The sequence below is a fragment of the Budorcas taxicolor genome, chromosome 23 (genome assembly GCF_023091745.1).
Source record: "Budorcas taxicolor isolate Tak-1 chromosome 23, Takin1.1, whole genome shotgun sequence".
Lineage (NCBI taxonomy): Eukaryota > Metazoa > Chordata > Mammalia > Artiodactyla > Bovidae > Budorcas > Budorcas taxicolor.
Genome location: NC_068932.1, coordinates 23,093,468 through 23,120,870, shown reverse-complemented (window position 1 = coordinate 23,120,870; position 27,403 = coordinate 23,093,468). Strand labels below are relative to the sequence as shown.

Sequence of the window (27,403 nt, the reverse complement as noted above, 5' to 3'; positions counted from 1 at the left end):
ACTGCTCCAAAGAGACAGGGGGGAAAGTCAGTATAAAGATGACTTTGGCTAGGGAATTGGTGCAGGAAAGCATGCATCTCAGTAAAAGGTTACTGTTAATCCAGAGGAACAGGTATCTCAGTTAATGATTTTAGTGCTTTTCTATATATGTGAAGATACAAGAATCTGGGCTCATAAAAGTTTTTCTTGAGATCTATGTAACTGTCTAAGGGAACTGTTTTGCCAAAGTACAGAGTACTTCATCCTGTTTTTCATCCTTGACTCTTTCCAGGGTGCGCTGTCATCAGTGACTGAAGTAGCTGAAGACTTGATCCTTACAGAACCTGACAGCAAGCAACATTCTTTGACTTAGAAAAAGAAAAAAAAAAGGATAGGAGGTTCACATTTCTTGCTGGACTCAGGTAACAGACCTCTCAACCTAACAGGACAGAACTAGTCACTACGTTGGCTGCTTCCTGGGAGCCATCAAAGAAAGGCCAAGAATCAATAGGAGGAGAGGGTTCTGCTGCTGTCCTGGCACAAAGCCATGACCTTGAAAGCTATGTGTGGCTCAAGGCGGAGTGGGAGGAGGGGCCCAGCTCTGGCTGCGGCTGGGCCTCCCCCGGTAGGTAAACGGAAAAGCCTCTGCAGGCTTCCATAATTTTTAAATAAATCCTCCTCTGTGATAATGAAGGACTGAAAATACTGTATTTGATACAATAATCAATTAAGGAAAAATCTGCTCCTTAAATTTTTAAGTCCAGTATCTTTTGAAAAGGATTTTCAGTGAGGGAAGAATGTTTCTGTGGTTCTACTGTCAGTAAATATAATGTTAAAATGTACTGAATGATTGCAGATGGTTAACAAGTCTTTTTTTTTGTTTTGATGGGGGTGGGTAAATGGGTCATCCCTACAATTCTTTAAACCTTTCTGTATGTTTGAAAATGGTTACAGTACAACGCTGGAAGTAAAGCTGCCCACAGTCAAAAGACCTGCAGGCAGCTTCATAAACCATGTTCTGGCAGCAACGGGAGCACTTGTCCTGACATCACATGCTTGCAGCAACCACGGGGATCTAAACATGTGCTCTCTCAAAGAACTTCATACAAATCAACAAAGGCATGGGATGTGAAATGATTTTCTCAAGGCCACAATGCTAAATGGCAGGGTTGAGAGGGAAAAAAACTAAAGCATCTGGCATCAACTTTTGCCCTTAATTATCATTCCATACTGCCTCTCACTCTCATAAGGGTCAAATATTCCTAGTTGTCTGTTTCATCTATTTTTTAATATTTACATAACTGTTTATGGCATTTTTCTGGGTAAAACACATCTAACTTTATATTGTCTAATATATATCTCTTCTAGGTTCTAGATCAAATACAATTCTTAACATGCATAAAGTATGTTATTCTTTGAAAAGAATAATGTGAATTTCTAGCCTAATCTCATTACTCAACCTCTTTCGGAGGAACTAAGAAGTTCAGAATGACAAGCAAAAGGTTAATACTTCATCCTCCTAGATTTGTGTTGATGTTGTTTAGTTGCTAAGTCATATCCAACTCTTTTGCGACCCCACAGACTGTAGCCCACCAGGTTCCTCTGTTCGTGGGATTTCCCAGGCAAGAATACTGGAGTGGGCTGCCATCTTCTTCTCCAGGGGATCTTCCCAACCCAGGGATCAAACCCATGTCTCCTCCATTGGCAGGTGGAGTCTTTACTGCTGAGCCACCGGAAGCCTGTCCTCAATTTAGAAATGCCAAATAAACCAAATTGACTGTGTGGATCACAATAAACTGTGGAAAATTCTGAAAGAGATGGGAATACCAGACCACCTGACCTGCCTCTTGAGAAACCTGTATGCAGGTCAGGCAGCAACAGTTAGAACTGGACATGGAACAACAGACTGGTTCCAAATAGGAAAAGGAGTACGTCAAGGCTGTATATTGTCACCCTGCTTATTTAACTTCTATGCAGAGTACATCATGAGAAACGCTGGGCTGGAAGAAGCACAAGCTGGAATCAAGATTGCCGGGAGAAATATCAATAACCTCAGATATGCAGATGACGCCACCCTTATGGCAGAAAGTGGAAGAGGAACTAAAAAGCCTCTTGATGAAAGTGAAAGAAGAGAGTGAAAAAGTTGGCTTAAAGCTCAACATTCAGAAAACGAAGATCATGGCACCTGGTCCCATCACTTCACAGCAAATAGATGGGGAAAGAGTGGAAACACTGGCTGATTTTGTTTTGGGGGGGGGCTCCAAAATCACTGCAGATGGTGATTGTAGCCATGAAATTAAAAGACGCTTACTCCTTGGGAGGAAAGTTATGACCAGCCTAGACAGCATATTAAAAAGCAGAGACATTACCAACAAAGGTCTGTCTCGTCAAGGCTGTGGTGTTTCTGGTAGTCACGTATGGATGTGAGAGTTGGACTATAAAGAAAGCTGAGCGCCAAAGGATTGATGCTTTTGAACTGTGGTGTTGGAGAAGACTCTTGAGAGTCCCTTGGACTACAAGGAGGTTCAACCAGTCCATTCTAAAGGAGATCAGTCCTGGGTGTTCACTGGAAGGTTTGATGTTGAAGCTGAAACTCCGATACTTTGGCCACCTGATGCGAAGAGCTGATTCATTTGAAAAGACCCTGATGTTGGGAAAGATTGAGGGCAGGAGGAGAAGGGGATGACAGAGGATGAGATGGTTGGATGGCATCACCAACTCAATGGACATGAGTTTGGGCAGGCTCCAGGAGTTGGTGTTGGACAAAAAGGCCTGGCATCTGCGGTTCATGGTGTTGCAAAGAGTCGGACATGACTGAGCTACTGAACTGAACAACTGGTGTCAAAGAATAGCTTGGTGTGTATGTGGGGGAAACCCATGCAGTGAAATTGGATATTGAATACTGTATATTATGTAGTCCTATGTCTGGCTTCTTTCGCTTAGCATAGTATTTTGTTCAGCCGTGTTGTTCATGTGTCGGCAACTTGTTCCTTTTAAAGATAAATTTTATTCTATTGTGTGGATAAACTACATTTATTTGCTAGATGATTGCAGTTGTATTGCTTTTAAGTTTGGGGCTATTATGAATAATACTCCTATGTATACTTGCATAATTGTCTATATGGACATATGTTTTCATTTCTCTTGAATAGATACCTAAGAGTGAGATAGCTGGATCATATTTTGTTGTTCAGTCACTCAGTCGTGGCCACCTGATGCAGAGAGCTGACTCATTGGAGAAGACCCTGACGCTGGGAAAGATTGAGGGCAGGAGGAGAAGGGGATAACAGAGGATGAGATGGTTAGATGGTATCACCGACTCAATGGACATGAGTTTCAGCAAACTCTGGGGGTTGGCGATGGACAGGGAGGCCTGGCGTGCTGCCATTCATGGGGTCGCAAAGAGTCGGACATGACTGAGTGACTGAATTAAACTGAATAAACCAAATAATCAGAACACCATATCTTTTCATCATTTACTGTTGCAGGACCATCCAGCCCTTATGAATAGCAAAGTAGGCTTAAACCCAGCTGTACCATTCTAAGTAATACTGTCACTGAAGTAGGTTATGGTTGAATAGATATTGAACTCTACAACCAAGAAAGCACTGTTTAGTATCAAGGTCACACAGATGCATCACCCTTGAAGTATACCCCCAGCCCTTTCCTCAGTTTGTAGTAGTAAGTCAGAGTCTATACCTGAACCCATTCAGAAATCTGAGAGTTTTTCTATTTTGTACAGCTCTATTAAAAGAGGGTTCACGTCCTATAAATTCATTCCAACGTTTTAGAAGACCTAAAAATTTTCCTACCTCTAACAAAAAAACTCTTCAGTCATGCATGATCCCCCTTATTCTTTCTGCACTGAACTCAGAGCAACTAGTTGATATTTGCTTGTCAAAATTCTTCATTGCTTGAAGGTTGTTATTTAAAAACTGAACCATCAGCTCCTGATGACCAGGGCCTTGGCTTATATATGACTTACACGTTCTGCCCCTAACAAAGTCTTCAACTAAAACTGGTCTTCAATTGGTCTAATGATTCTTGAAACTTCCCTTAAGGTTCTTAATTTCTAATGATGCAACCATCCTTGAAATCTTCAACCATCCTTGAAGACTGAGGAGAGAAGAATCCCTCAATCTTCTTCTTTAACTATGGAAACTAGGACTAAACCTAATACCTTCCTATAGGTTTAACTAGGGAATTTTATAAAGGAAAAGAAAACCCACCATTTTTACCTCTAGTTTGTCTTTTAAAAAGTATCAAATTGTTTTCCTGATCTGGTTAGGATTTACTGCATATGGTCACCATGTTGTCTTATGTTAGGGTAAACTGAAGTCAAAAAAATGAACACTTGGGTTTTTTCTTCATTCAATTGCACATTGGAGGAAAAAAACTGACATAAAAGACCATTATCTCAAGAGCACTCCTACCAAATTTGATTTGGCAATCTTTTGGCATGATTCGAATGATTTCAGTAGGAGCTTTGTTTAATGAGCACACATGGTGAAAAGTCGAAAAGGTTCTATGCGAGTCAGAAGGAAGATGTTTTCCCTGAGACTCGGCCAACTCTTTTCTAAAGCCTTCCTTGCCCATGGGCCAAGCTTCCAGACTGCTGCTCAGTTCCATTTCTGGCCACCAGGTGGCACCAGAATCAGGTAAGAGGAAACTGGCTTACCGGGTCTTTAGGTGATTTTGATGTAAACCTTTAAACTCAATTTATTTTTATCTAGAAATCAGTGGACTTCTGCCACTTGTTCTTTCGTGTGGTATGGGCTATGGGAAAGGGTGGGTTAAGACATGTGTAACTCATTCTTTCACCTCCTGCGCACTGTCTTCTGGTCAGCTGTTGTTTTAGGAGCATTTCTTTACACTGCAGCAGCCACCAACAGCGGGGGAGCTTCTGGACCCCGCACTGTCAGACCTCCCTGCAAGCTCAAATGGATCTGTGATCACATCCTGTCAAAAGACAAACCAGGACGAAAGGATAAGTTAAAGATGTTTTGACAGACACTAGCATTTCAGCTGGACTTAACTCTTATTTCCTACAAGGAGGACACAATTGTACAGTTCTGTGGGGTCTGGGAGCAGCATCAGTGACTCACTTATCAAGGTGGCTGTCTTTTCCTGAAGTTTCTAATCAAGTTATCGCTATTTTCAAGGTAAACTTCATTTAAAGCTTCTGAAAGGTCCCTTTTGGGCCAGAAGAGTTGATTTTGCTTTATTCCATGGGATTCCCGTTTGTTTGTGCCTCTTACCTTTTTAGAACTGAGCTACTGACATGCTGGATCTTCTTCCCTTCCCTTACTCTAATCTCTAGAAATGTGTGCAAGAGAAGAAGGGAAGTCCCAGAGACCAGGGCCCTCATTAGCAATTGCTGATATTCAGATGTTGAGATTGCCAACTACAACCAGTAAGATTTCAGGGCAGAGTAAGTGGAACTTTCAAAAGATAAGACAGCAGTCTTTATTTTTCCTCCTTTCACCTTTTAATAAGATACTTCTACCAGCAGTCCCAACAGTCAAGAGAAAAACCAGGCACAAGACTGCACATCAAGAATATGCACAAGCCACCTTATTAATGAAAATGAATTCATTAAACATGATCTTACACTCTTATTATTTGTTGGTGGACTGCAACCTACAAGTTACAAACAAGTTTTTTGTTTGTAACTGCAAACAGAAAGATTGGAGAAGGAAATGGCAACCCACTCCAGTGTTCTTGCCTGGAGAATCCCAGGGACAGGGGAGCCTGGTGGGCTGCCATCCATGGGGTCACAGAGTCGGACACTACTGAAGCGACTTAGCGGCAGCGGCAAACTGAAAGATGTACAAGTAATATCAGTACCAATTCCAAATGTCTGCAACCAGCCCGAAAAGCTCTCAAAACTTGAAGGAACTAGAAGGTGGGACACCCTGACAAGCAGTCCTTTCCAGCACTAACTGTGCTTCTATGAAGTATAGATATGGAGAGCTAGTGCAGCATACTGGTTAAGAATGTCAGCTCCAGAAATAGATGTAGGTTCAGATTTACTCCTTTCTAGCTGTGTGACCTTGGATCAGCAAATTAATCTCTCTGAGCCCGTTTCTTCATTTGTAAAATGAAGAGAAGGAGTATTATTATGAGGACTAAATGATGAGGTGCCTTCAACATATTAACTGTTTGATAAAGATTAGGTCCTCTAGACTACAACACGGAGAAGGCAATGGCACCCCACTCCAGTACTCTTGCCTGGAAAACCCCATGGACGGAGGAGCCTGGTAGGCTGCAGTCCTTGGGGTCGCTAAGAGTCGGACACGACTGAGCGACTTCACTTTCACTTTTCACTTTCATGCATTGGAGAAGGAAATGGCAACACACTCCAGTATTCTTGCCTGGACAATCCCAGGGATAGAGGAGCCTCATGGGCTGCCGTCTATGGGGTCGCACAGAGTTGGACACAACTGAAGCGACTTAGCAGCAGCAGCAGCAGCAGACTACAACAAAATCACTGTAGACAGTGATTGCAGTCATGAAATTAGAAGATGCTTGCTCCTTAGGAGAAAAGCTATGACAAATCTAGACAGTGTATTTAAAAGCAGAGGCAGCACTTTGCCAACAATGGTCTGTACAGTCCAAGTTATAGTTTTTCCAGTAGTCATGTATGGATGTGAGAATTGGACCATAAAGAAGGCTGAGTGCTGAAGTGTTGATGCTTTCAAATTGTGGTGCTGGAGAAGACTCTTGAGAGTTCCCAGGACAGCAACATCAAACAAGTCAATCCTAAAGGTAGTCAACCCTGAATATTCATTGGAAGGATGGATGCTGAAGCTGAAGCTCCAATTCTTTGGCTACTTGATTTGAAGAGCCAGTTCATGGGGAAAGACCCTGATGCTGGGAAAGACTGAGGACAGGAGGAGAAGGGGGCAAGAGAGGGTGAGATGGCTGGATGGCATCAATGACTCAGTGGACATGAGTTTGAGCAAACTCTGGGAGACAGTGAAAGACACGGAAGCCTGGTATGCTGCAGTCCATGGGGCGGCAGAGAGTCAGACACAACTCAGTGACTGAACAACAGCAACATTACCATGTGATTACTCCCAGGACTATTAACTAGAGCAAGACCGGACACAGCACACATCCTATCTGCATCACTATAGATGCTGCAGGGTTTTAATAATTCTTTTAAATAGCAAAATACACTTTGCTTGTCAGGATTAAAAAAGGAGGAGGAAGAGAAGAAAAAAGAAAAACAAGGACTCTCAAAAACCGTCATTATGGAGTCAAGTCCCAGAAAGAAGCAGCACTTTCATTCTTCTTCTGCACCAACTGATAAGATGACAGAAATACGAGCAATTCCCTACATGCCTCCTGCTTGTGGTTCTCAGGAATCTATCACAAAGGTCTTCCATAAAAAAGATAAGAATGTCCTCCTCCGAAAGCCCAAGGCTGTATTTCTAGGACACACAGCTGCTTCATTCTTCAAATCTTCCTTCAGTGTCAATTAGTCCCGTTTCAGAAACATGGAACTGATGGCACAACCGTAGGCTGAAAGAAGTCAGGCGAGAGAGATGGGAGATGGTTCTGATAAACCATTCCAAACGCGGAGAAACTGGCATTCCTGCCAGAGGTCAGGCATCCTCCTGCACATCAGGTACTGGAGAGCTCTGCTGGCAGAAAATTACCTCCTGCAGAAGCAAACACATCTAACTACAGTTTCCCAGCCAGAGTGGCCTGGGGGAAAGATTCTGTTTACTTGTAACTAATCCTCTGACAGCCTTCAGAACCAGGATTCAGGAAACCAAGTAAAGGAGAATAGAATGATGAAAGTATTTCCAGATAAACACTGATTTTGACCAGCAAGATTTTGCTATCAGTGAACGACCAAGCATTTCAAAAGACCAGGAACACATTCATGAAACGCAATGGGCTGAGAAGTCAGACTTCAAATATCTCTACTTTTCCCTCAAAAATTATTCTTCCCTCAAAAGCAAAGTGCTCAAGAGTCAAATAAAGCAAAACAAACAAACAAACATAAAATCACTTTTTACCTCTAGAGATGGCTTCTACACTTAGCTCAGATTATGCCACCAGGGAATTCCCTAATAAGCTTCACTGCTTGGGGACTTCCCTGGTGGATAAGCATCCACCTGCCACTGCAGGGCCATGGGTTTGATCCCTGATCCAGGAAGATCCCACATGCCTTGGAGCAGCTATGCCCATGCGCCACAACTCCTGAGCCCACATGAGAAGACCACGCACCAAACCAAAGAGTAGCCCCCCTCACCGCAACTAGAGAAAGCCGGTGCAGAGCAACATAGACCCAGCGTGGCCAAATAAAAAAAGACTGCCTGGGAATTCCCTGGCAGTCCAGCAGTCAGGACTCGGTGCTTACTGCTGGAGCCCAGGGTTCAATGTCTGGTTCAGGAACTAAGATCCCAGAAGCACTGCGGAAAGGAAAAAAAAAGACTGCAAGGTAACAAAAGGTGGAGGAAAAGGCACAAGAGTTACTTGTATATCAATGTTTTTGCCCCATGTATCTAAAATTTCTACAAAATATAAAGAGCAGAAAAGTGAAACTTTTGAAGATTATAGAAATTCTGAGCCAGGAGAAAGGGTACATGAAAGAATGATGAAAGAATCCTGCAAAGAGGGTCAGAATTCAAACACATAGAACACAGTTCCAAGATACCCAGAATCTTCAGTTCAGTTCACTTCAGTTCAGTCGCTCAGTCGTGTCCGACTCTTTGCAACCCCAAGAACTGCAGCACACCAGGCCTCCCTGTCCATTAACAACTCCCAGAGTCCACCCAAACCCATGTCCATTGAGTCGGTGATGCCATCCAACCATCTCATCCTCCGTTGTCCCCTTCTCCTCCTGCCCTCAATCTTTTGCAGCATCAGGGTCTTTTCCAGTGAGTCAGCTCTTCGCATCAGGTGACCAAAGTACTGGAGTTTCAGCTTCAACATCAGACCTTCCAATGAACACCCAGGACTGATCTCCTTTAGGATGGACTGGTTGGATCTTAGTCTTTAGTTGGACCAAGAATCTTAGCAAATACAAATCCATAACCATAACCACCTCTGTTTCTTGAGTATGTTATTACTTGCCAGGCATTCCCTAACATTTACATGAATCATTCCATTTGACTTTTACAATCTGAGGAGAAAAGGGATTATTATCTTGCCATTAAACATAAGGAAACCGAGGGTTTGAGAAGCTTAGGTAAGGAATCCAAGATTACACATAGGCGGCAGAGACGAGATGTGTACTTGGTCTATCATGTACATACACCCCACCATCCTGCCGCAGAAAGAGCAGTAGCTTATTTTGCTCGGCAGGACTTTGGTGCAGGTTAGAAGTTCTGTCAGACAAAAGACTCGAAATCCATCACTAAGCCTGTTCTAAATAATAGAATATTATAAATTAACAAATGGATTAATAATTATGAGAGCATGAATGGGGGAAAGGTAAAAATAAATAAGAGAAAGATGCCACTATCTGTTATCACTCTCTATCCACCTTCTTCATAGGGAGGTTGTGAGAGGTGACTGGAGATAACTTGTGATAAAATGCTTTTAAAAATGCTACACCAATATTTCAGTTACTAGAGTAATTTTAAAATAAGAATCTAAGATATTTGAGAAAATATTCATTTGAGAATATGTTGGACTACTGGCTCAAATACTTCACACTAACGAAGATGGCTACAATCAAAACAGAAAATAACAACCGTTGGCAAGGATGCAGAGAAATGGGAACTCTTGCACACTGCTGGTAGGATTGTAAAATGGCGTAGCCACTGAAGGACACAGTTTGGTGACTTCAAAAAGTTCAATGGAGAATTACCATATGACCCAACAATTCCACTCCTAGATACAGACCCAAAAGGATTCAAAACAACCACTCACCCAAGTATATGAGGCACATAAACATGCGTAGTCACAGCAACATTACAATAGCCACAAAGTGGAAGCAACCTAAACGTCTCTCAAGTGATGAGTGGACTAGAAAGAAAAAACTGTGGTATAGCCGTATAAGGAACTATTACTCAGCTATGAAAAGGAATCAAATACTGCTATTTGAATAAACCCTGAAAACATTACATTAAGTAAAAGAAGCCAGACAGAGAAGGTCACAAAGTATTGTATGATTGCACTTATACGAAATATCCAGAAAAAGCAAATCCAGAGACAAGAAAACAGATTAGTTACTGCCAGGGATGGGGGAGGGGAGGACTGGGGATTAGCGCTTAATGGGAATAGGATTTATTTGGGGAATGATGAAAGCTTTCTGGCACTAGACAGTGGTAATGGTTGCACAACATTATAAACAGACTAAAAGCTACTAAACTGTACAGATTAAAATGGTTTTAAAAAATGGTTAAAATAGTGAATTTTATGTTATGCAAATTTTACCTCAAGTTTTAAAAAGCACTAAAAGAAAACAAGTTAATTTATAATGCTCACACAGAGCAGATCTTTCTAATGGTAACACCAGAGCCAGATACCATAAAGGAAATGACTGCATAAAAACTGAAAACATCTATTCAGGAGAAAAAGCAAATAAAAAGGGGAATTCCCCTGTGGTTAAGACTCTTATGCTTCCACTGCAAGGGTCATGGGTTCAATCTCTGCCCAGGGAACGAAGGTCCAACGTTCCATGTGGCACAACAACAAAAAAAAGCAAATGAAAAGATAAATGAGAAAAATTTGCAACATAATAATAAACAAAGTCTTAGATTACATAGGAAGTTCACAATAGATGAAATGTAAAAGGTCAATAAACATAACCAAAAAGTTCAATGTACGTAAAATAAACAAATTCTATTCTGCTTATCAGAGTAAACAAAGATTTTTTTTTTAAGTTGTTGTTCAGTCACTCAGTCATGTCTGACTCCTTGTGATCTCATGAACTGTAGCACGCCAGGCTTCCCTGTCCTTCACTATCTCCTGGAGTTTGCTCAAACTCATGTCCACTGAGTCGATGATGCCATCCAACCATCATCTTTTTTAAAAAAAGTAATAACCATATTAGTAAGAATACAGGGGAAAGGTATTCTCATACATTGCAGGTAGGCATGTAGGCTGGTACCATCTTTCTGACTATTCATATAAAAAGGTCTGTTGTTGCTGTTTTGTCACTAAGTTGTGTCCAATTCCTTGTGACCTCATGGACTGTAGCCCTCCAGGCTCCTCTGTCAGTGGGATTCCCCAGGCAAGAATACTGGAGTGGGTTGCCATTTCCTTCTCCAGGGGATCTTCCTGACCCAGGGATAGAACCCACGTCTCTTATATCTCCTGCATGGGCAGTGGATTCTTTACCGCTGAGCCACCACAGAAGTCCACATTAAAAGGTGTATGTATATATGTATACTTTGCAGAATTTTCCCCAAGGTAGCTCTTAAATCTTTTTTGTATCTGTACCTCTTTGGAAACCTGATGAAAGTAACAGACTCTTTCCCAAGAAAATACACATACACTTTTAAGGGGTTCATGGATGCTTTAAGTCCACTGATGGAAGTACCAAGTCAGCACTGGAAAAATGAAGTTATGAAGTTAGATCATTTTATAGGTACAAAAATCCTAGAAATACGTTATGATGGCGACCTAAAAGAATAATGATTTGTTTCTTTAGCAGTCTGTGGTGATCATAACAATTTTTTAAATGGTTCTCTGTTTGAGGTTAGGGAATTAAAAGCCAAGCTAACCTTTACTTCTAAAGCAGTATAGGCTCCACATGTTGGCAACTTCTCTCCATCTGGCCCGATCAGAAAACCTTGGGCAAATCGTGAATTCTTCAAGATAGCCACTGTTTCTTCGTCTACTTCAACAGCTTCATCTTTCTGAAGGGAAGCATGAAAGACATTCTTAGAGATGCCACTTTCATCTGAATAGAAGAAAAACACCCTGAAGGGTTCTTCTATCTACTACTATCGAGTAGTATCTCAAGATAAAAGACTATACCTTTTGACATAGTATTTTCTCATGTTCAGACCCTGCTGCTAGTAGCTTCACGCTTATTTCTCCATGGAACTGACCAGTGTCATTATCAGTTTTCCTTTGGTGGCAACATAAAAAAAAAGACACTCATCGCTCCAGTGTCTAGTTTCTGCTCAGAAGCAAATGTAGAAAACCATTGCTCTCCGAGTTTCACCTTATTTGTTGCTAAAATGAGGTCTTTGGACTAATGGCTTTTATGGTGTGTTTCCTTGAGTCCCAATGTGCCTGGGAGGTGCATAAAGGGTCCACGCCTTGGGAACCAGGAGTTAACACAGGAGATTCTGAGCTGTCCAATTTCTGCTCCTGTTCAATAAATTCTGCTTGTATCCCTTCAGATACTGGGGTTACATAAGGCAAGGACCTACACATAGTTAAATACTGGTCTTTTAAATAAAACTGTGGGCTTCCCTGATAACTCAGTTGGTAAAGAATCTGCCTGCTTTTGCTGAAAAAAAAAAATTCTGGGGGCAGGTAGAGGGTAGGCAGATTGGCTGATGGGGGTCAAAAGATACAAACTCACAGTTATAAAATAAATAACTCATGAGGCTGTAATGTATAGCATAGTGACTGTAGTTAATGATACTGTTTTATATATCTGAGAGTAGCTGAGAAAGATCCCAAAATTTCTCATCATAAGAAAAAAAAAATTTGTAATTACGTATGGTAATGGACATTAACTATACACTTACTGGATGATCATTTTGCAATATATACAAATATTAAATCACTATGTTTATACCTAAAGTTAATATAGTGTTATGTGCCAACTATGTCTCAATAAAAAATAATTCTGCCATTAGAAATGTTTTTTTTTGAAAGCCACTAGACCAGAGTGATGATTTTACTGATTCTGCGACTCTACTGAGCAGGCAAGTGGCAGTATATCAGTGAAAAAGCATTAATGGCTCTGTGGCACCAGGAGTATTTAAGAAATCTGAAAATGCTATCTAGACCAAAACATCAGAGTAGGGAAACAGTTAAGTTCTTCCACATTTGAAACAAATAATGACTGTATCTTCTATTTACTGAGTTCCCAGTACCAATGTTTTACTACATTATTGCTAATCTTTATAGAAAATCTGCCACATAGTAATATTATTATCCCTACTTTAACAGTGGAGCAAACAGTTTCTCAAACAATTTTGGTGGCATATTCAAGTTTATTCAAGTAATAAATAAATAACATAGCTAGAATTTGAAACCAGCTATCTAGTTCCAAAGCCTGTACTTACCTGTTTTGAGAAAACAAAGCCTACTCTAAAAAGAATAGTAAAAATATCAGTGTCATCATTAAACACTAACAATTCCTTAAACCCGAAATATAATTAAACAACTGAAATATTGTTGCTCAGTACTCTCACAGTTTCTCATCTTTATAATGCCATTACTCTGATGTATGAATGACGTTTCTCATAGAAAAGTTCTTAAGGTAATGATATTTGGTTACGTAGGAGAACATTCTGTTCTTAGGAGATGCATGCTGAAATATTTAAAGGTAAAATGTCATGATATCTGCAGCTTACATATCAATGGTTTAGCAAATATATATATATGTATTTGTTGTTGTTTAGTCACTAAGTCGTGTCTGACTCTTTTTCGACACCATGGGCTATAGCCCGCCAGGCTCCTCAGTCCATGGGATTTCCCAGGCAAGAATATTGGAGTCAGGTGGCATTTTCTTCTCCAGGGGATCTTCTTGACCCAAGGCTCAAACCTGGGCCTCCTACATCGCAGGCAGATTCTTACAACTGAGTCACCAGGGAAGCCCACAAGTATGTGTGTGTGTTTGTGTGTATATAGACAGACACACAGACACATGCACATATACCAAGACCAGAAAAGTGAGAAGCAATGCAAGATTAAGAAAAGGTTTGTGGAGCAAAAGTAAGAAGAGGAAGAATGCTGGAAGTCATGGAAATCTTTAGTTACCTTAAATGTGAAATTTGCATCAAATATTAGTTCTTTTTCGTGTCCTGTGATTCCTCCATTGTAAATAACTTGGCATTTTTGGGTTGGTCCTGTCTTAGGGAGTTTGAAGAGGCGAAATGTTGCAGAAACAAAACGGCAGTCGCCTAAAAACAGAATACACTCATGGTTTGTCTCCAGCACTGCAGTGGTTACTGGTCTGCTCAATAGATGAAGACTTAAATATTATAAAGATGGTATCTTCTTTGCATGCCGTCAATCACCTTTCTGGGCAAAGGACTCTATTTACTGAATAACTTCAAAGTGCTTTATTAAACACCAAACTTTGGGAAGCTGCCATTAAAGGGGAGATAAGACGGAGATTTCCAGATGACACAGTGTCCTTCAGTGAGACTCACTGAGGAGATACTTGCTAATCACCAAATCTGAACCATTCAGGGTGGAGTTATAACAGTGTCTGCTACTGTTTCTTACCAATCACGTTTTCTAGCTCCTTGTTTTGAACTGTAATGAAATTGGCAGTGACCAAACGTGGAGGGCAGAACCCAATTTTTTTGGCAAGGATAGAAAGGTCCTTCCAGTACAAAGCACCACCCAGGCACTCACCTAAAAAAAGAAAAATCACAGATCAACCAATACAACTAGATATTAGAAAGTTATTCTTCTGGTATAATTGATTAGGCTATGGTATTACTTAGAACACAGATCCTAGAAAAATAGAAGGACCTGAGAGTCCTCCAAGGTCTAGAAAATCAAGGTCAAGGCTGGATATGCCAGCTAATGGTTCCATCAATCATAATATTCATGCATATATTAGGTCACGTTCTGAAAAGCACTATGTTATGTGAGTAAAAAAATACAAGAAAAATTACAAAACTGCCTCTTAGTTCCAGATTAACCTTATAACAATCTGCTACTAGAACAGTAATTACTATTAACGTTCATAAGGCATTTATAGTTTTCAAGTTCATTACATCAACAAATTAGAAACAACCTAAATCATTACCAAGAAAGAAATGGTCAAATAAAATATGGTTCAGCTGTAAAATTGTATGATATACTTATAAATATTTTTTAAAATTTTAGGCTTAGGAAATAGGCTAAACAAAATTGGAATACTAAAGTCTATATGCAGTATATTCCCAATATTTTTATACTCACCCACAGGGAAAAAAGCAAACCTAAAAGTGTATATACTAAACTATTAAAGAGTTACATGTTTAGTAGTAATTTTTTCTTTTTGTATTTTCCAACTTTTTTTTTTGGCCACGCCACTCAGCTTTTGGGATCTCAGTTCCCTGGTAGGGGATCAACCCTGCACCCACTGCATTGACAGCACAGAGTCTTAACCACTGGATTTCCAGGGAAGTCCCAACAATATCTATTTCTTACTGTATAATAAGAAAAAAGTGAACATAATTTTATTTTAAAAGAACTTTTGATTTCATAGCCAGACTGACCAAACACATGCCATTTATCTCCTCAATGTCCAGAAACTCCATGAAAATAACACTCAAGGGATCAACAACAGAATAATGATGAAAATACAGGGAATTAAGGACACACCATCTCTGGAGCAACTGGCGTCATTTCCACACTAGAGCTTTTAAAAGAATTTTTCACACACATTATCCCATTTAATCTTCATGGCAGCCCTATGAGGCAGACTGAATTATTACCTACATTTAACAGTTAGGAAGTCATGAGTCAAAGAGAGTAATTAAATTGCCCAAGGTCTTATCAGAGTTGAGTGTCAGAGGATGAAAAGAACCTAAGCCTGCTACCTAATGCCATGTGTTCCCACATCACAAAGCCTCACCCTGGACATCAGCAGGATGGAATGCTGTACTTGAACGAGTATCTGCCTCAAAACAAAACAAAACACAAATACCTACCCCATAAAACTTTGTGTGTCCTGATTTCTTCGGGCAATTCAAGGCTAGCATAGACGTCACTGAAATACAGCTCCCCACCATGCTGAAACAGCAGAATTAATCCAAACAAGGTTAAAGATTACATTAGTCCCTGATAGCAAAGAAAGGCATGAGGGGATAAAATCAAGTTTTAAAAAAACAACAGAAGTTCCTGAGTTGACCCTTTTTGAACAAACAACTACTTGCTCCCTCTCTAGTTAGTCAATAGCCAACTGCCAAGAATTTTTTTCAGTGCCTCAGTCAGTTCAGTAGCTCAGTCCTGTCCGACTCTTTGTGACCCCATGAATCGCAGCACACCAGGCCTCCCTGTCCATCACCAACTCCCGGAGTTCACCCAAATTCATGTCCACTGAGTCAGTGATGCCATCCAACCATTTCATCCTCTGTCATCCCCTTCTCCTCCTGCCCCCTATCCCTCCCAGCATCAGGGTCTTTTCCAATGAGTCAACTCTTCGCATGAGGTGGCCAAAGTATTGGAGTTTCAGCTTTAGCATCAGTCCTTCCAAGGAACACCCAGGACTGATCTCCTTTAGGATGGACTGGTTGGACCTCCTTGCAGTCTATGGGATTCTCAAGAGTCTTCTCCAACACCACAGTTCAAAACCATCAATTCTTTGGCACTCAGCTTTCTTCACAGTCCAACTCTCACAACCATACATGACCACTGGAAAAACCATAGCCTTGACTAGACGGACCTTTGTTGGCAAAGTAATGTCTCTGCTTTTCAATATGCTGTCTAGGTTGGTCATAACTTTTCTTCCAAGGAGTAAGTGTCTTTTAATTTCATGGCTGCAATCACCATCTGCAGTGATTTTGGAGCCCAAAAAAATAAAGTCTGACACTGTTTCCACTGTTTCCCCATCTATTTCCCATGAAGTGATGGGACCAGATGCCATGGTCTTTGTTTTCTGAAAGTTGAGCTTTAAGCCAACTTTTTTACTCTCTTCTTTCACTTTCATCAAGAGGCTTTTTAGTTCCTCTTACTTTCTGCCATAAGGGTGGTGTCATCTGCATATCTGAGGTTATTGATATTTCTCCCAGCAATCTTGATTCCAGCTTGTGCTTCTTCCAGTCCAGCATTTCTCATGATGTACTCTGCATAGAAGTTAAATAAGCAGGGTGACAATATACAGCCTTGACGTACTCCTTTTCCTATTTGGAGCCAGTCTGTTGTTCCATGTCCAGTTCTAACTGTTGCTTCCTGACCTGTATATAGGTTTCTCAAGGGGCAGGTCAGGTGATCTGGTATTCCCATCTCTTGAAGAATTTTCCAGTTTATTGTGATCTACACAGTCAAAGGCTTTGGCATAGTCAATAAAGCAGAAATAGATGTTTTTCTGGAACTCTCCTGTTTTTTCCATGATCCAGCAGATGCTGGCAATTTGATCTCTGGTTCCTCTGCCTTTTCTAAAACCAGCTTGAACATCTGGAAGTTCACAGTTCACATGTTGCTGAAGCCTGGCTTGGATAATTTTGAGCATTACTTTACTAGCGTGTGAGATGAGTGCAATTGTGCAGTAGTTTGAGCATTCTTTGGTATTGCCTTTCTTTGGGACTGGTCAGCCAATAGCTAATAAAATAACTTTACAAACTTAATCAATCTGAAGCAAAGCAGACCAGGCTTTCACAGAACAGAAGTAAACGGTACTCATTACGTCTCCTTCCTTAAAAATTATATAACTTTTGCAACACTGTTATTTATTTTTGTAATAACACATTACCTTTTTAAAACGTCCTTAAAATTTCAGGCATATGAGTTGTCAGGAATTTTAAGATTTTATTTAGCTAATTTCAAGAGAATGGAGGTCTAGATTCTACAGTAATGTCTCTACCTTCTACAAGTACACCCTGGTGAAAGTAATGAACTGGTCTATATAATGGCATGCTAATTAAGACACTGTTAAATCATTTCTGCATAGTGTCCAACTCTTTTCAACCCCATGGACTGTAGCCTGCCAGACTCCTCCGTCTATGGAATTCTCCAGGCAAGAATACTGAATTGGGTATCCATTCCCTTTTCCAGGGGATCCTCCCAACCCAGAGATCATTTAAACCTGGGTCTCCTCAATTGCAAACAAAAGCCCTTGATCTCTGCAACAGTAATATAAACCAAGAATCTCAGAATCTTCTATCATGAAGAGATACATCTCATGATACATACAGAGGGTGTGGAGGGCCTGCAAGTTTCCCTTTAAGAGAGTAGTTAGTGTAAAAGATTCACCTTCTGTAACTTCCCAAGGAGAATGGAATACTGATGGGTACAAAATAAGGAGCACTGAGAAACACTGTCCATGCTAGGAGAGCACATTCAAAATAACCGTAGGAGTCAGTCCAAAGGGTCCCGCAGCTCTGCAGATGCTATTCTAGGCTCCTCTACAGCAGCAAGGAGGAGGAAAAACAGTCAAAAAAGCAAATTTTAACATATTCAATCACAATCGTGACTCTCAGATTTATCACCTTTTGCAACCTGAGAGGGAAACAAATTCATATCTCAGGTATTCTAGTCACCCCCTGTTTCTGCCACTCTTTCTAATTTAATGGATAAATTAAGAGTTGGAGCTCTCAGCTCAAGGGGACAAGGACAGGACAGATTCCACGTGTTCTCACTGATGTTCAAAGACAGCCTGTCTCCCTCTTCTCACCTTTAACACTCGATATACCTCCTGCAGCACTTGCTGTTTATCAGGTACAAGGTTAATGACACAATTGGAGCTAAGAAAGAACAGAGAGAATGTCAAGCACACCTTCAGACCACTAAGACACCCTCAAATCCTTTTAGTCCCTAAAGGTGGTTCCCACCATTTTCTCAAAGCTATACCATTTTTCCCACCTCCCTCCTCTTTCCCACACTCAACTTTGTCCCAAGATAAGGGAGATAGAGTGTTTAGAATCTCAATAAACTGTTAGCAAGTTTGAGTGTGCAGAAAATATTCTGAGGCATGATGGTGGCCATTCAATAAAATGATCTGGGACCAGACGCCTACTGTACAAGGCATTTCTTACACCACATGTAAATAGGTTGAGTTCCTCAGAGGCAGCTTTATTAAGGCTGTCACTTGGGCATGATTTGACAACTCGGAGGAAAAACAAGCACAGAATGTTATCATTTGCAATGAAAATCATACTAAAAATAACAGATCAATGTATATTATACAAGCAGACTCAGGAGTCTTGCTGGTCTTTTGGGCGCATTCATAAACCACAGTTCAGCTTAAAATCTGTTCTCTCTTAGGTTAGTATGTTAGGTGGCTAGTGGACTACACGTGCTTCAGGCTAGCTCCATCCTTTTGTTAAGCCAGCATAAGTTTACTTTAAGCCCCTAAATGAGAATCCATTCAACAAAAAGTGGTGATGTTTGTGTGTTCAATCATAAATGGGCTATATTCACAACAGTAAGGATGCAGACCTACATAACAATATCATAACTCTCATTCTTGATTCCAGCCTCTTCCAACTTTTCTATGTAGCCATGAATAAAAGTCACATTGGGTGCCTGGAACCCATATTTTTCCATGTGATATTCAATGTACTTGTTAGCTACTTCCACCTACAGGAAGGAAAAAAATAGATTTGATAATCAACATTTTTGAATGCACTAATATTTTCCTAAAATTTCCTATTACTAATGGAATATACTCCCCCCAGACTATTTTAGGTAAGTAAACAAGGTTCATCTGGGCAAGGAAAATTTACTACAACATAGGACAATTCAATGAAGCATAAACCCCCTGTTTGATACATGGGTTTTATTTGAATAAACTCTTCATTCAAGAAAATCCTTCAGGATAAATGGTAGAAAGAAGGAAAAGATCAAACTCCATTCAGACATCATGAGACTCATATATCAGATCAAACCTCTGACTCCCTTCTCCCAGAGAGGCCCCTAAACCTCAAAGTTCTCAGCTTCTGAGTCAGGAAGCAATAATGGCAGAAATGAGCATTGCATTTAGCATCTTTCTTAAATTATCCTTGACACGTAACAAGGAAACAACTTCATCTCTAAAAGACTGCTTTTCAGAATTTGTTCCTCCTTATCCCTGAAACTGCCTCACCTGACCTTCTGTCATGTCTATTCCAGTGACATGTCCCTTCTCACCAACCAGCTGACTAAGAGCATAGCAATCTCTGCCACTGCCACTACCCAGGTCCAAAATCCAGCAGTTTTCCACACACTCAGGGATGACCAGACCACAGCCATAATACCTGGAAAATAGAAAATATATGCATGTGTCTATTATTTTCCATCTAGAAACTAGAAGACATGGAACCACTAAATCTTATAAATCCTTCCTCCTTCCCTCCCTCCTTTCCTTCCATCACTCATTCAGTTTCTCTTTTGGTGTTTAGTCTTCCCCAATGTACTGGAAGCTCCATGAAGGCTGACTATCACTGCTTTGTTACCACTGAACTGATGGGCACTGTTCCAGGTAGTAACAAATAAACCAAGTAAAATATTTGTTAGGCACTAACTGAGCATCTAATGCAGGTCCAGGACAAACTCATTACTGAAGAAGAAAGGTAAGACAAGTGTATTTAATGAGGGAGGTAAAACACAAACACAGAAAACATTTTCTATGATTTACTGAAAAACAGTGTGGTCTGGGGAAGCAGTGCTCAAGGACTGAAAACAGCTTCACAAAGTAGGTAGGACATCAGGGAGGTGTTGGACAGGTGGGATTCAGAAAGCATTCCAGAGTGATAACAGCATGCCGCACAGGCAGAAATCATCTTGGCTACATTGATGGTAAGAGGAAAGGAAAGGTCAGCCTAGAGTAGTCCAGGGCATCAGAGGGAGCCAAGACTGGTTAGGAAGGTAGGGCCAAACTGAACAGGTTGGAATGTCAGGTCAAAGGAGTGTGAATGTATCCTGTGAGTAAAGGGTTCTGCATTGGGGGGGTCGGGGGGCGGTGTTTGGAGCTGGGAGGTGAGGGGGTGTCACTGGATGTTCTTCAACAGAGCAGTAAGATAATCAGTGGGTGCTTTACCGATTTTATGACACACAAGGCAAGCCCTATGGACTGGAGGAGGCGGGTTAACTCTAGTGACCTGGCATCACTGTCTTCTGAGAAAGCTGCTGTCTGGGGTCTTCATGGAGGCAGCACAGAGCACTTTACCTCAAGGATACTTCCTCGTGTACATTCTGCAGGGCTTCCCGGATATGCTGGGGGACCGGCCTCACTGCAGTGACACAGGCATTGGTCTGGAGGTCTGCTGATTTCTTCAGCACCTGCCCATAGTAGGTCTGACCCAGGGGCCAAAGGTGGGGTGAGGGGTGGGGAAAGAAGAGCTGGTGTCCATTGGGGTAAGGCCCCCTGCACCCCACCAACCCCACTCCAACCCACTGAGGCCTGGCCGGCCTTTGCTCCCTGTAAAGCTCCAAGCCCGGAAGTGGCCCTGCCCCCACCCCAGGAATCCTGGCGGGCCAGGCCGGGCTTCCAAAGGCCTAAAGTCCCCACTCAGCCGATGCTCCACCGCAACCACTGGCCCTACTGCTGGCACCTGCACGTCCTTCCGGATCTCAGCGTTGCGCGGGGTCGCCACTGCCGGAAGGGAGAAAAGGCAGCTGAAAAGCCAGGGCGCTGAGCCCAGCGTGGAGGTGGGGGAGCCCCGGGGCAGAGGGGTGGCCTAGAGCCGGAGCTCCCTGGTGGTGGCGACAGTGGGAGGTGGAGGGAGCAGAGTTTCGGGCACAGGGCCTGCTCTAGGGGCGGGCGGAGAGGAGAAGGACCATACTCACTATCTCCACCGTCTCCGGACTCCAGGACTTGAGTACCCGCAGACCTCTCTCAAAGCCCAGCGCTCCCGAGGCCCCACCCCCAGACAAGCAGGCCTGATTCCCCGCCCCCGCCCCCGCCCCCGGGGCAGGCACCCACCTGTGTGGTAGGAGGGACCACGTGTCCCCATGAGCTGCTCTGGCCCTACTGGGCCTAATGTCAGCTTGGCTTTCGGTCTTTCCAACCAGGAAAAGGCTATTACTGTTAATTAGTATCTTCCTTTATTGATCGACTGTAATTTTCATTTTATAACGCTCATATTAACATCCATACATACATTGATTTTTGCCTCTTTAGGGAATGAAATCACCTTTTCTCAATCTAGTTTTTAAAGTCAAGTGTATTGAGATATAATTTACATTCAGTAAAATTCACCTTTTTTAATAAAGTGCAGTTTTGTGACTTCTAACAAGGTACACATCACTATAATCGAGACTCTCTCACCCAAAAGTTTCTTTGGGTGAAGTTCCTCTTTGTATAGTAAATCTCTCCACCTCCAGCTTCTAAACCACCATCGATCTGTTCTCCCAACTTTCCCAGAATGTCACAGCGATAGACTCATACATTATGTAGTTGTTCACAGTCTACACTGAATGGTATGTAGGGAAGCAACTTTGCTAGGTTCATTTTTAACCTCTAGTATTTTTTGGTCAGTTCACTTGTTTTCTAGGTATTGTCATCTCATCTTGCAGAAATTTTTTTTAATTTAGTTTTTCCTCCACTAATACATTTTATTTTGTGGTAACAACAAGAATTCCTATTCATTAGGATAGTAAGGAGATATGGGGTTTCAATTAAAAGGATATCTGAACAGAAAATTTACCAAATTTTACTTACTTTTCAATCCCATCTGATAATAACAATTTTCCCAGATGTCAGTTAGTTTTTAAATATTAAGAGGAAGTTGTATTTTTGTATTTTTAACAAACTAAACCCATGGAAATGACCCTTGTTGGAATATTCTTCTAGGCCAGAATATTTCTAACTATTAAGTATGTAAAAATAAGTTTTTTTTAAATTAAATTTTTATAGATACCTGGTTTTTGGCAATCATTTAATGGTGAAAACACTCCTGAATATTGGACTGCAAGTCCTTGGACTGCAAGGAGATCAAACCAGTCAATCCTAAAGGAAATCAACCCTGAATATTCACTGGAAGGACTGATGCTGAAGCTGAAACTCCAATACTTTGGCCACCGGATGCAAAGAGCTGACTCATTTGAAAAGACCCTGATACTGGGAAAGATTGAAGGCAGGAGGAGAAGGGGACGACAGAGGATGAGATGGTTGGATGGCATCACCGACTCGATGGACATGAGTTTGAGCAGGCTCCGGGAGTTGGTGATGGACAGGGAAGCCTGGGTGCTGCAGTCTATGGGTTCACAGAGTCAGATACGACTGAGAGACTAAACTGAACTCTCCATTTAAAATTAGTTCGTTTAGAAAAGTAGTCACTTTCTCACTCATTGTTAAAATGGTAACTTTATCTTGAAAGGACAGATGAGTGGGAGGTTAAGGAAAGAAATTTATCATTTTCTACTTGTTCATTTGTGCTTGTTTTATTATGTTATCTTCAATTTGCGGTTATTCACAAGAACCATTTGATAAGGCTTAAATCCACTTAACCACACACAGATATGCTACAATTAAACAAACCACCATCAACTTACACTGTGTTATTCCCAGTTTTCCCTCAAGTATCTAGTGTGCAGGGCTGGTTTTGGACCAGATGGCTTGTGAATATCACTCATCCTGATTGGTCAGGGCCTCAGTCACAGGTTTTTTTTTTTTGTTTTTAGTATCACTCCTTGGAGAAGGAAATAGCAGCCCACTCCAGTATTCTTACCTAGAGAATGCCGTGGACAGAGGAGCCTGGCAGGCTACAGTCCATGGGGCCGTAAGAGTCGGACATGACAGTGACTACACCACCACCACCACTGCCGCCATCACTCCTGCTGAATGGTACACGTGCTTTCAAATCAAGCCATATTGAAAATATTAGCAAAAGCTGATTTTCTTTTTAAATACTTATTTATTTATTTGGCCGAGCTGGATCCCAGTTGCAGCATGTGGCTCCTTCTTGTGCTGTGCAGGACCCTTTCAGTTGCTACATGTGGGATCCAGCTCCCTGACCAGGGATCGAACCCAGGCCCCCGACACTGGGAGCACAGAGCCCTAGCCACTGGACCACCAGGAAAGTCCCTAATTTTCTCTTTTAAAAATAAAACATAAACATATACAGATATTTTCACGTTTTCTTTCTTTACCTCCAAGGACGGCCTTGTGTAGAACTCCACACATCTAACCTTGTAAGTTATTGTTCTGACAATTCCAGCATGGTCCAGAAAGGCAGATTTTGGTTCAATACACAGAGCCATCTTTCAAGTAGAGCTTCCAAAATGGCCAGCACCCCCAAGTAAAAGATTCTCCAAACATTAGGAGCAGTTAAACAGAAGCTATTAATAGAAATACCAACTGGCTGTTTACCTACCAGAGATGAAGCAGCAGGGGTAAATGGGTTACGATTCAGTTTCAAAAATCTTTCCTTTGTATGATGCTAAATACTAGAAAAGACAGGAAGCATCCTTGTTTCTGGGGCTTCCCAGGTGGTGCAGTGGTAAAGAATCCACCTGCCAGTGCAGGAGATACAAGAAACATGGGTTCAATCCCCAGATCGAGAAGATCCCCTGGAGGAGGAAACAGCAACCCACTCCAGTATTCTTGCTGGAAAATTCCATGGACAAAGGAGTCTGGGGGGCTACAGTCAATGGAGCCACAAAGAGCCACTATTGAGCACACACACATACCCTTGTCTCAATTTAAAAGAAAAGTAACAGATATTAGCAAGCTAGACTAGCAGTCAAGACTACCAAGCTCAGAGACTTTGGATAAGTCACTTCATCTCCCTGCCTATGTGTTTTCATCTGTTAAACATGGGGCCAGAATTTAATCACTTGTGAGGCCCCATACAGCTATAATATTCTGGAGTCCTATGATACTTTCCTCTAAAACATACTTTTAGAGAGTTTTTTTAAGTTTTAATTAGAAATAGAAGTTGAATTTTTTCTAACCCTCTTTTGGTGCTTATTACAGTGATGTATAATTTTTATTGTTTCCTAGTAATCTAATGTATTTTGCAGCTGTTATATCAACTTTGTAATTCTGGAATTATTTTGGCAACTCTTCTAAATATTTCTCTATTTGATTTTTCAGAGATTTTATTAGGATTTTTGCATCTATATTCATAAATAAGTATCTCCTAAATACCTATATGTTATCTCAATTTATTTTTTTTATGAAAATTACATTTACTTCAGCAAAGGAACTGGGTATCTTGCTATCATTTTCTATACTTTGGGAGCATACGGAAATGATTTGTTCTTTGATACTCTGGAAAAGTCTCAGGATAGCCATTACAAACAGATGTCATTTTAACTGGTTATTTTTGACAAGTTATGGATTATTTCTCATAACCAGATGGGACATACTCTTTTTTAAATGTTGGTTTTATAATACTATGTCTTTCTAATGAACCAGACATTTTGATACTAATAATTGAATTTTCAGCATCAAACTGATTTGTTGTTGTTCAGTCACTAAGTTGTGTCTGACTCTTTGCAACCCCATGGACTGCAATGCACCAGGCTTCCCTGTCCTTCACTTTCTCCCAGAGTTTGCTCAAACTCATGTCCATTGAGTTGGTGAGGCTATCCAACCATCTCATCCTCTTTGTCCCTTTTCCTCCTGCCCTCAATCATTTCCAGCATCAGGGTCTTTTCCAATGAATCAGCTTTTTGCATCAGGTGGCCAAAGTACTGGAGCTTCAGCTGAGGGTTGATTTCCTTTAGGATTGACTGGTTAGATCTCCTTGCAGTCCAAGGGCGTCTCAAGAGTCTTCTCCAGCACTGCAATTAGAAAGCATCAATTCTTTGGTGCTCAGCCTTCTTTATGGTCCAACACTCACATCCACACATGACTACTGGAAAACCCATACCTTAGTCTATACAGAATCAAACGGATAATTCTTTTCAAATCTAATTGACTTATATATCTCCTGTTCAATTACAAATTTACTAATTTATACTTTTATGATTGAGCTGACATTTAACCAGTTTAATCTGTAAGAACTAATTAATGGTTTCATATATTTTTCTAACTTTTGTAACACATGCTTGGTTTTCTTATTCTATTTTGATTTCTTTTGCTCTCTTTCTAAATTCTAATCACAAACCCCTTGGGTTGCGGGGCGGGGGGGGGGGGGGACATTTATTTCTACTTTATCCCTAATATAGAGGCCTTCCCTGTCCTTCACTTTCTCCCGGAATTTGTTCAAACTCATGTCCATTGAGTCGGTATGACTTTAAAATATGACTTTTTTCTTTTATAGTACTGCTGGGTTGTCACCACATAAATTCACTTGCATAAAATTTGAATTTTCATTATTTTGAAATTATCCTCCAACATATCCTCTATAACCCAGATGTTATTTTAAAGAAATATCTTGTCTCCATATGGTTGATCGCCATTTAATTCTACATAACCTGTCTATTTCTATAAGAAACAAGCTATTAAATTATGTATATATTTCTGCCTATTCTCATATTTGCCTACTTTTCTTTCATGTATTTTGGCATTATGTTCTTTGTTGGAGAAGACTCTTAAGAGTGCCTTGGACTGCAAGGAGATCAAACCAGTCAATCCTAAAGGAAATCAATCCTGAATATTCACTAGAAGGACTGATGCTGAAGCTCCAATACTTTGGCCACCTGATGCAAAGAGCTGATTCATTAGAAAAGACTGTGATGCTGAGAAAGATTGAAGGCAGGAGAAGAAGGGGATGACAGAGTCAGAGATGGTTGCATGGCATCACTGACTCAATGGACATGAGTTTGAGCAAGCTCTGGGAGATGGTGAAGGACAGGGAAACCTGGTGTGCTGAAGTCCATGGGGTCACAAAGAGTCCAACATGACTGAGTGACTGAACAACAACAAAAAACTAGGGTTTCATTATTTAATGTAAATTTCATCTTTAATTTTAATTGTGAAAATTAAGTTGTAAAATTTATTTTATCAGATACAACATAAACAATAGCGTGTATGTGTTCAGTTGCTAAGTTGTGTCCTGCTATTTGAGACCCCATGGACTATAACCTGCCTGCTTCCTCTGTCCATGGGATTTCCCAGGCAAGAATACGGGAATAAGTGCTATTTCCTCCACCAGGCGATCTTCCCCATCCAGGGATCCAACCTGCGTCTCCTGCATTGGCAGGCAGATTCTTTACCACTTGAGCCACCTGGGAAGCCTAAGCAATTACTGCTTCTTTAATATTTGTTCCAGCATATGTTAATTTTTTTCATCTTAAATATTTCTTTGCTTTGTGTATATTTGGATGGTTAAACTTTGTTTTGTTTTCTAAACTGGTGACTTAAAAAAAAATCAGTCCTTGGATTTTCTAAGAAGATAATTCTACTATATGATAACAATTTTGTCTCTTCATTGCTAATAGTTACATTTAATTTTAATTTCTGCACCAGGTGTGGCTTCCAGTGAAATGCTAAATAGAAACTGATAGTAACATGCTCAGATAATATTTCAGATGTTTTACTCATAATATGACAATTGTGGAGAAGGAAATGGCAATCCACTCCAGCACTCTTGCCTGGAAAATCCCATGGACGGATAAGCCTGATAGGCTACAGTCCATGGGGTCGCAAAGAGTCGGACACGGCTGAGCGACTTCACTCTCATACAGGTAAATAACTTAGCACAGTGTCTGCTCAACAAATAAAAGCTATGTCTAAAAAAAAAAA

General features: G+C 40.9%; 1 protein-coding gene across 2 annotated transcripts; it reads right to left on the bottom strand.

Annotated features, from left to right (window-relative positions):
• Positions 1–315: 315 nt before the first annotated feature.
• AS3MT (arsenite methyltransferase) lies at positions 316–21,600 on the bottom strand. 2 transcript variants are annotated; one of them, XM_052661015.1, is made up of 12 exons: positions 21,556–21,600; positions 21,321–21,361; positions 20,936–21,063; positions 19,874–20,024; positions 19,232–19,368; positions 18,464–18,533; positions 15,783–15,864; positions 14,362–14,493; positions 13,891–14,033; positions 11,670–11,804; positions 4,801–4,938; positions 316–347 (listed from the first exon to the last, which is right to left on the bottom strand). In XM_052661015.1, coding segments are annotated over exons 1-11 (1,125 nt in total). In that variant the 5' UTR covers positions 21,557–21,600; the 3' UTR covers positions 316–347; positions 4,801–4,833. The 2 variants fall into 2 exon arrangements, with proteins under 2 accessions (XP_052516975.1, XP_052516974.1); XM_052661014.1 differs by lacking the exon at positions 316–347 and having other exon boundaries at positions 4,525–4,938.
• Between the last annotated feature and the right edge of the window lie 5,803 nt (positions 21,601–27,403).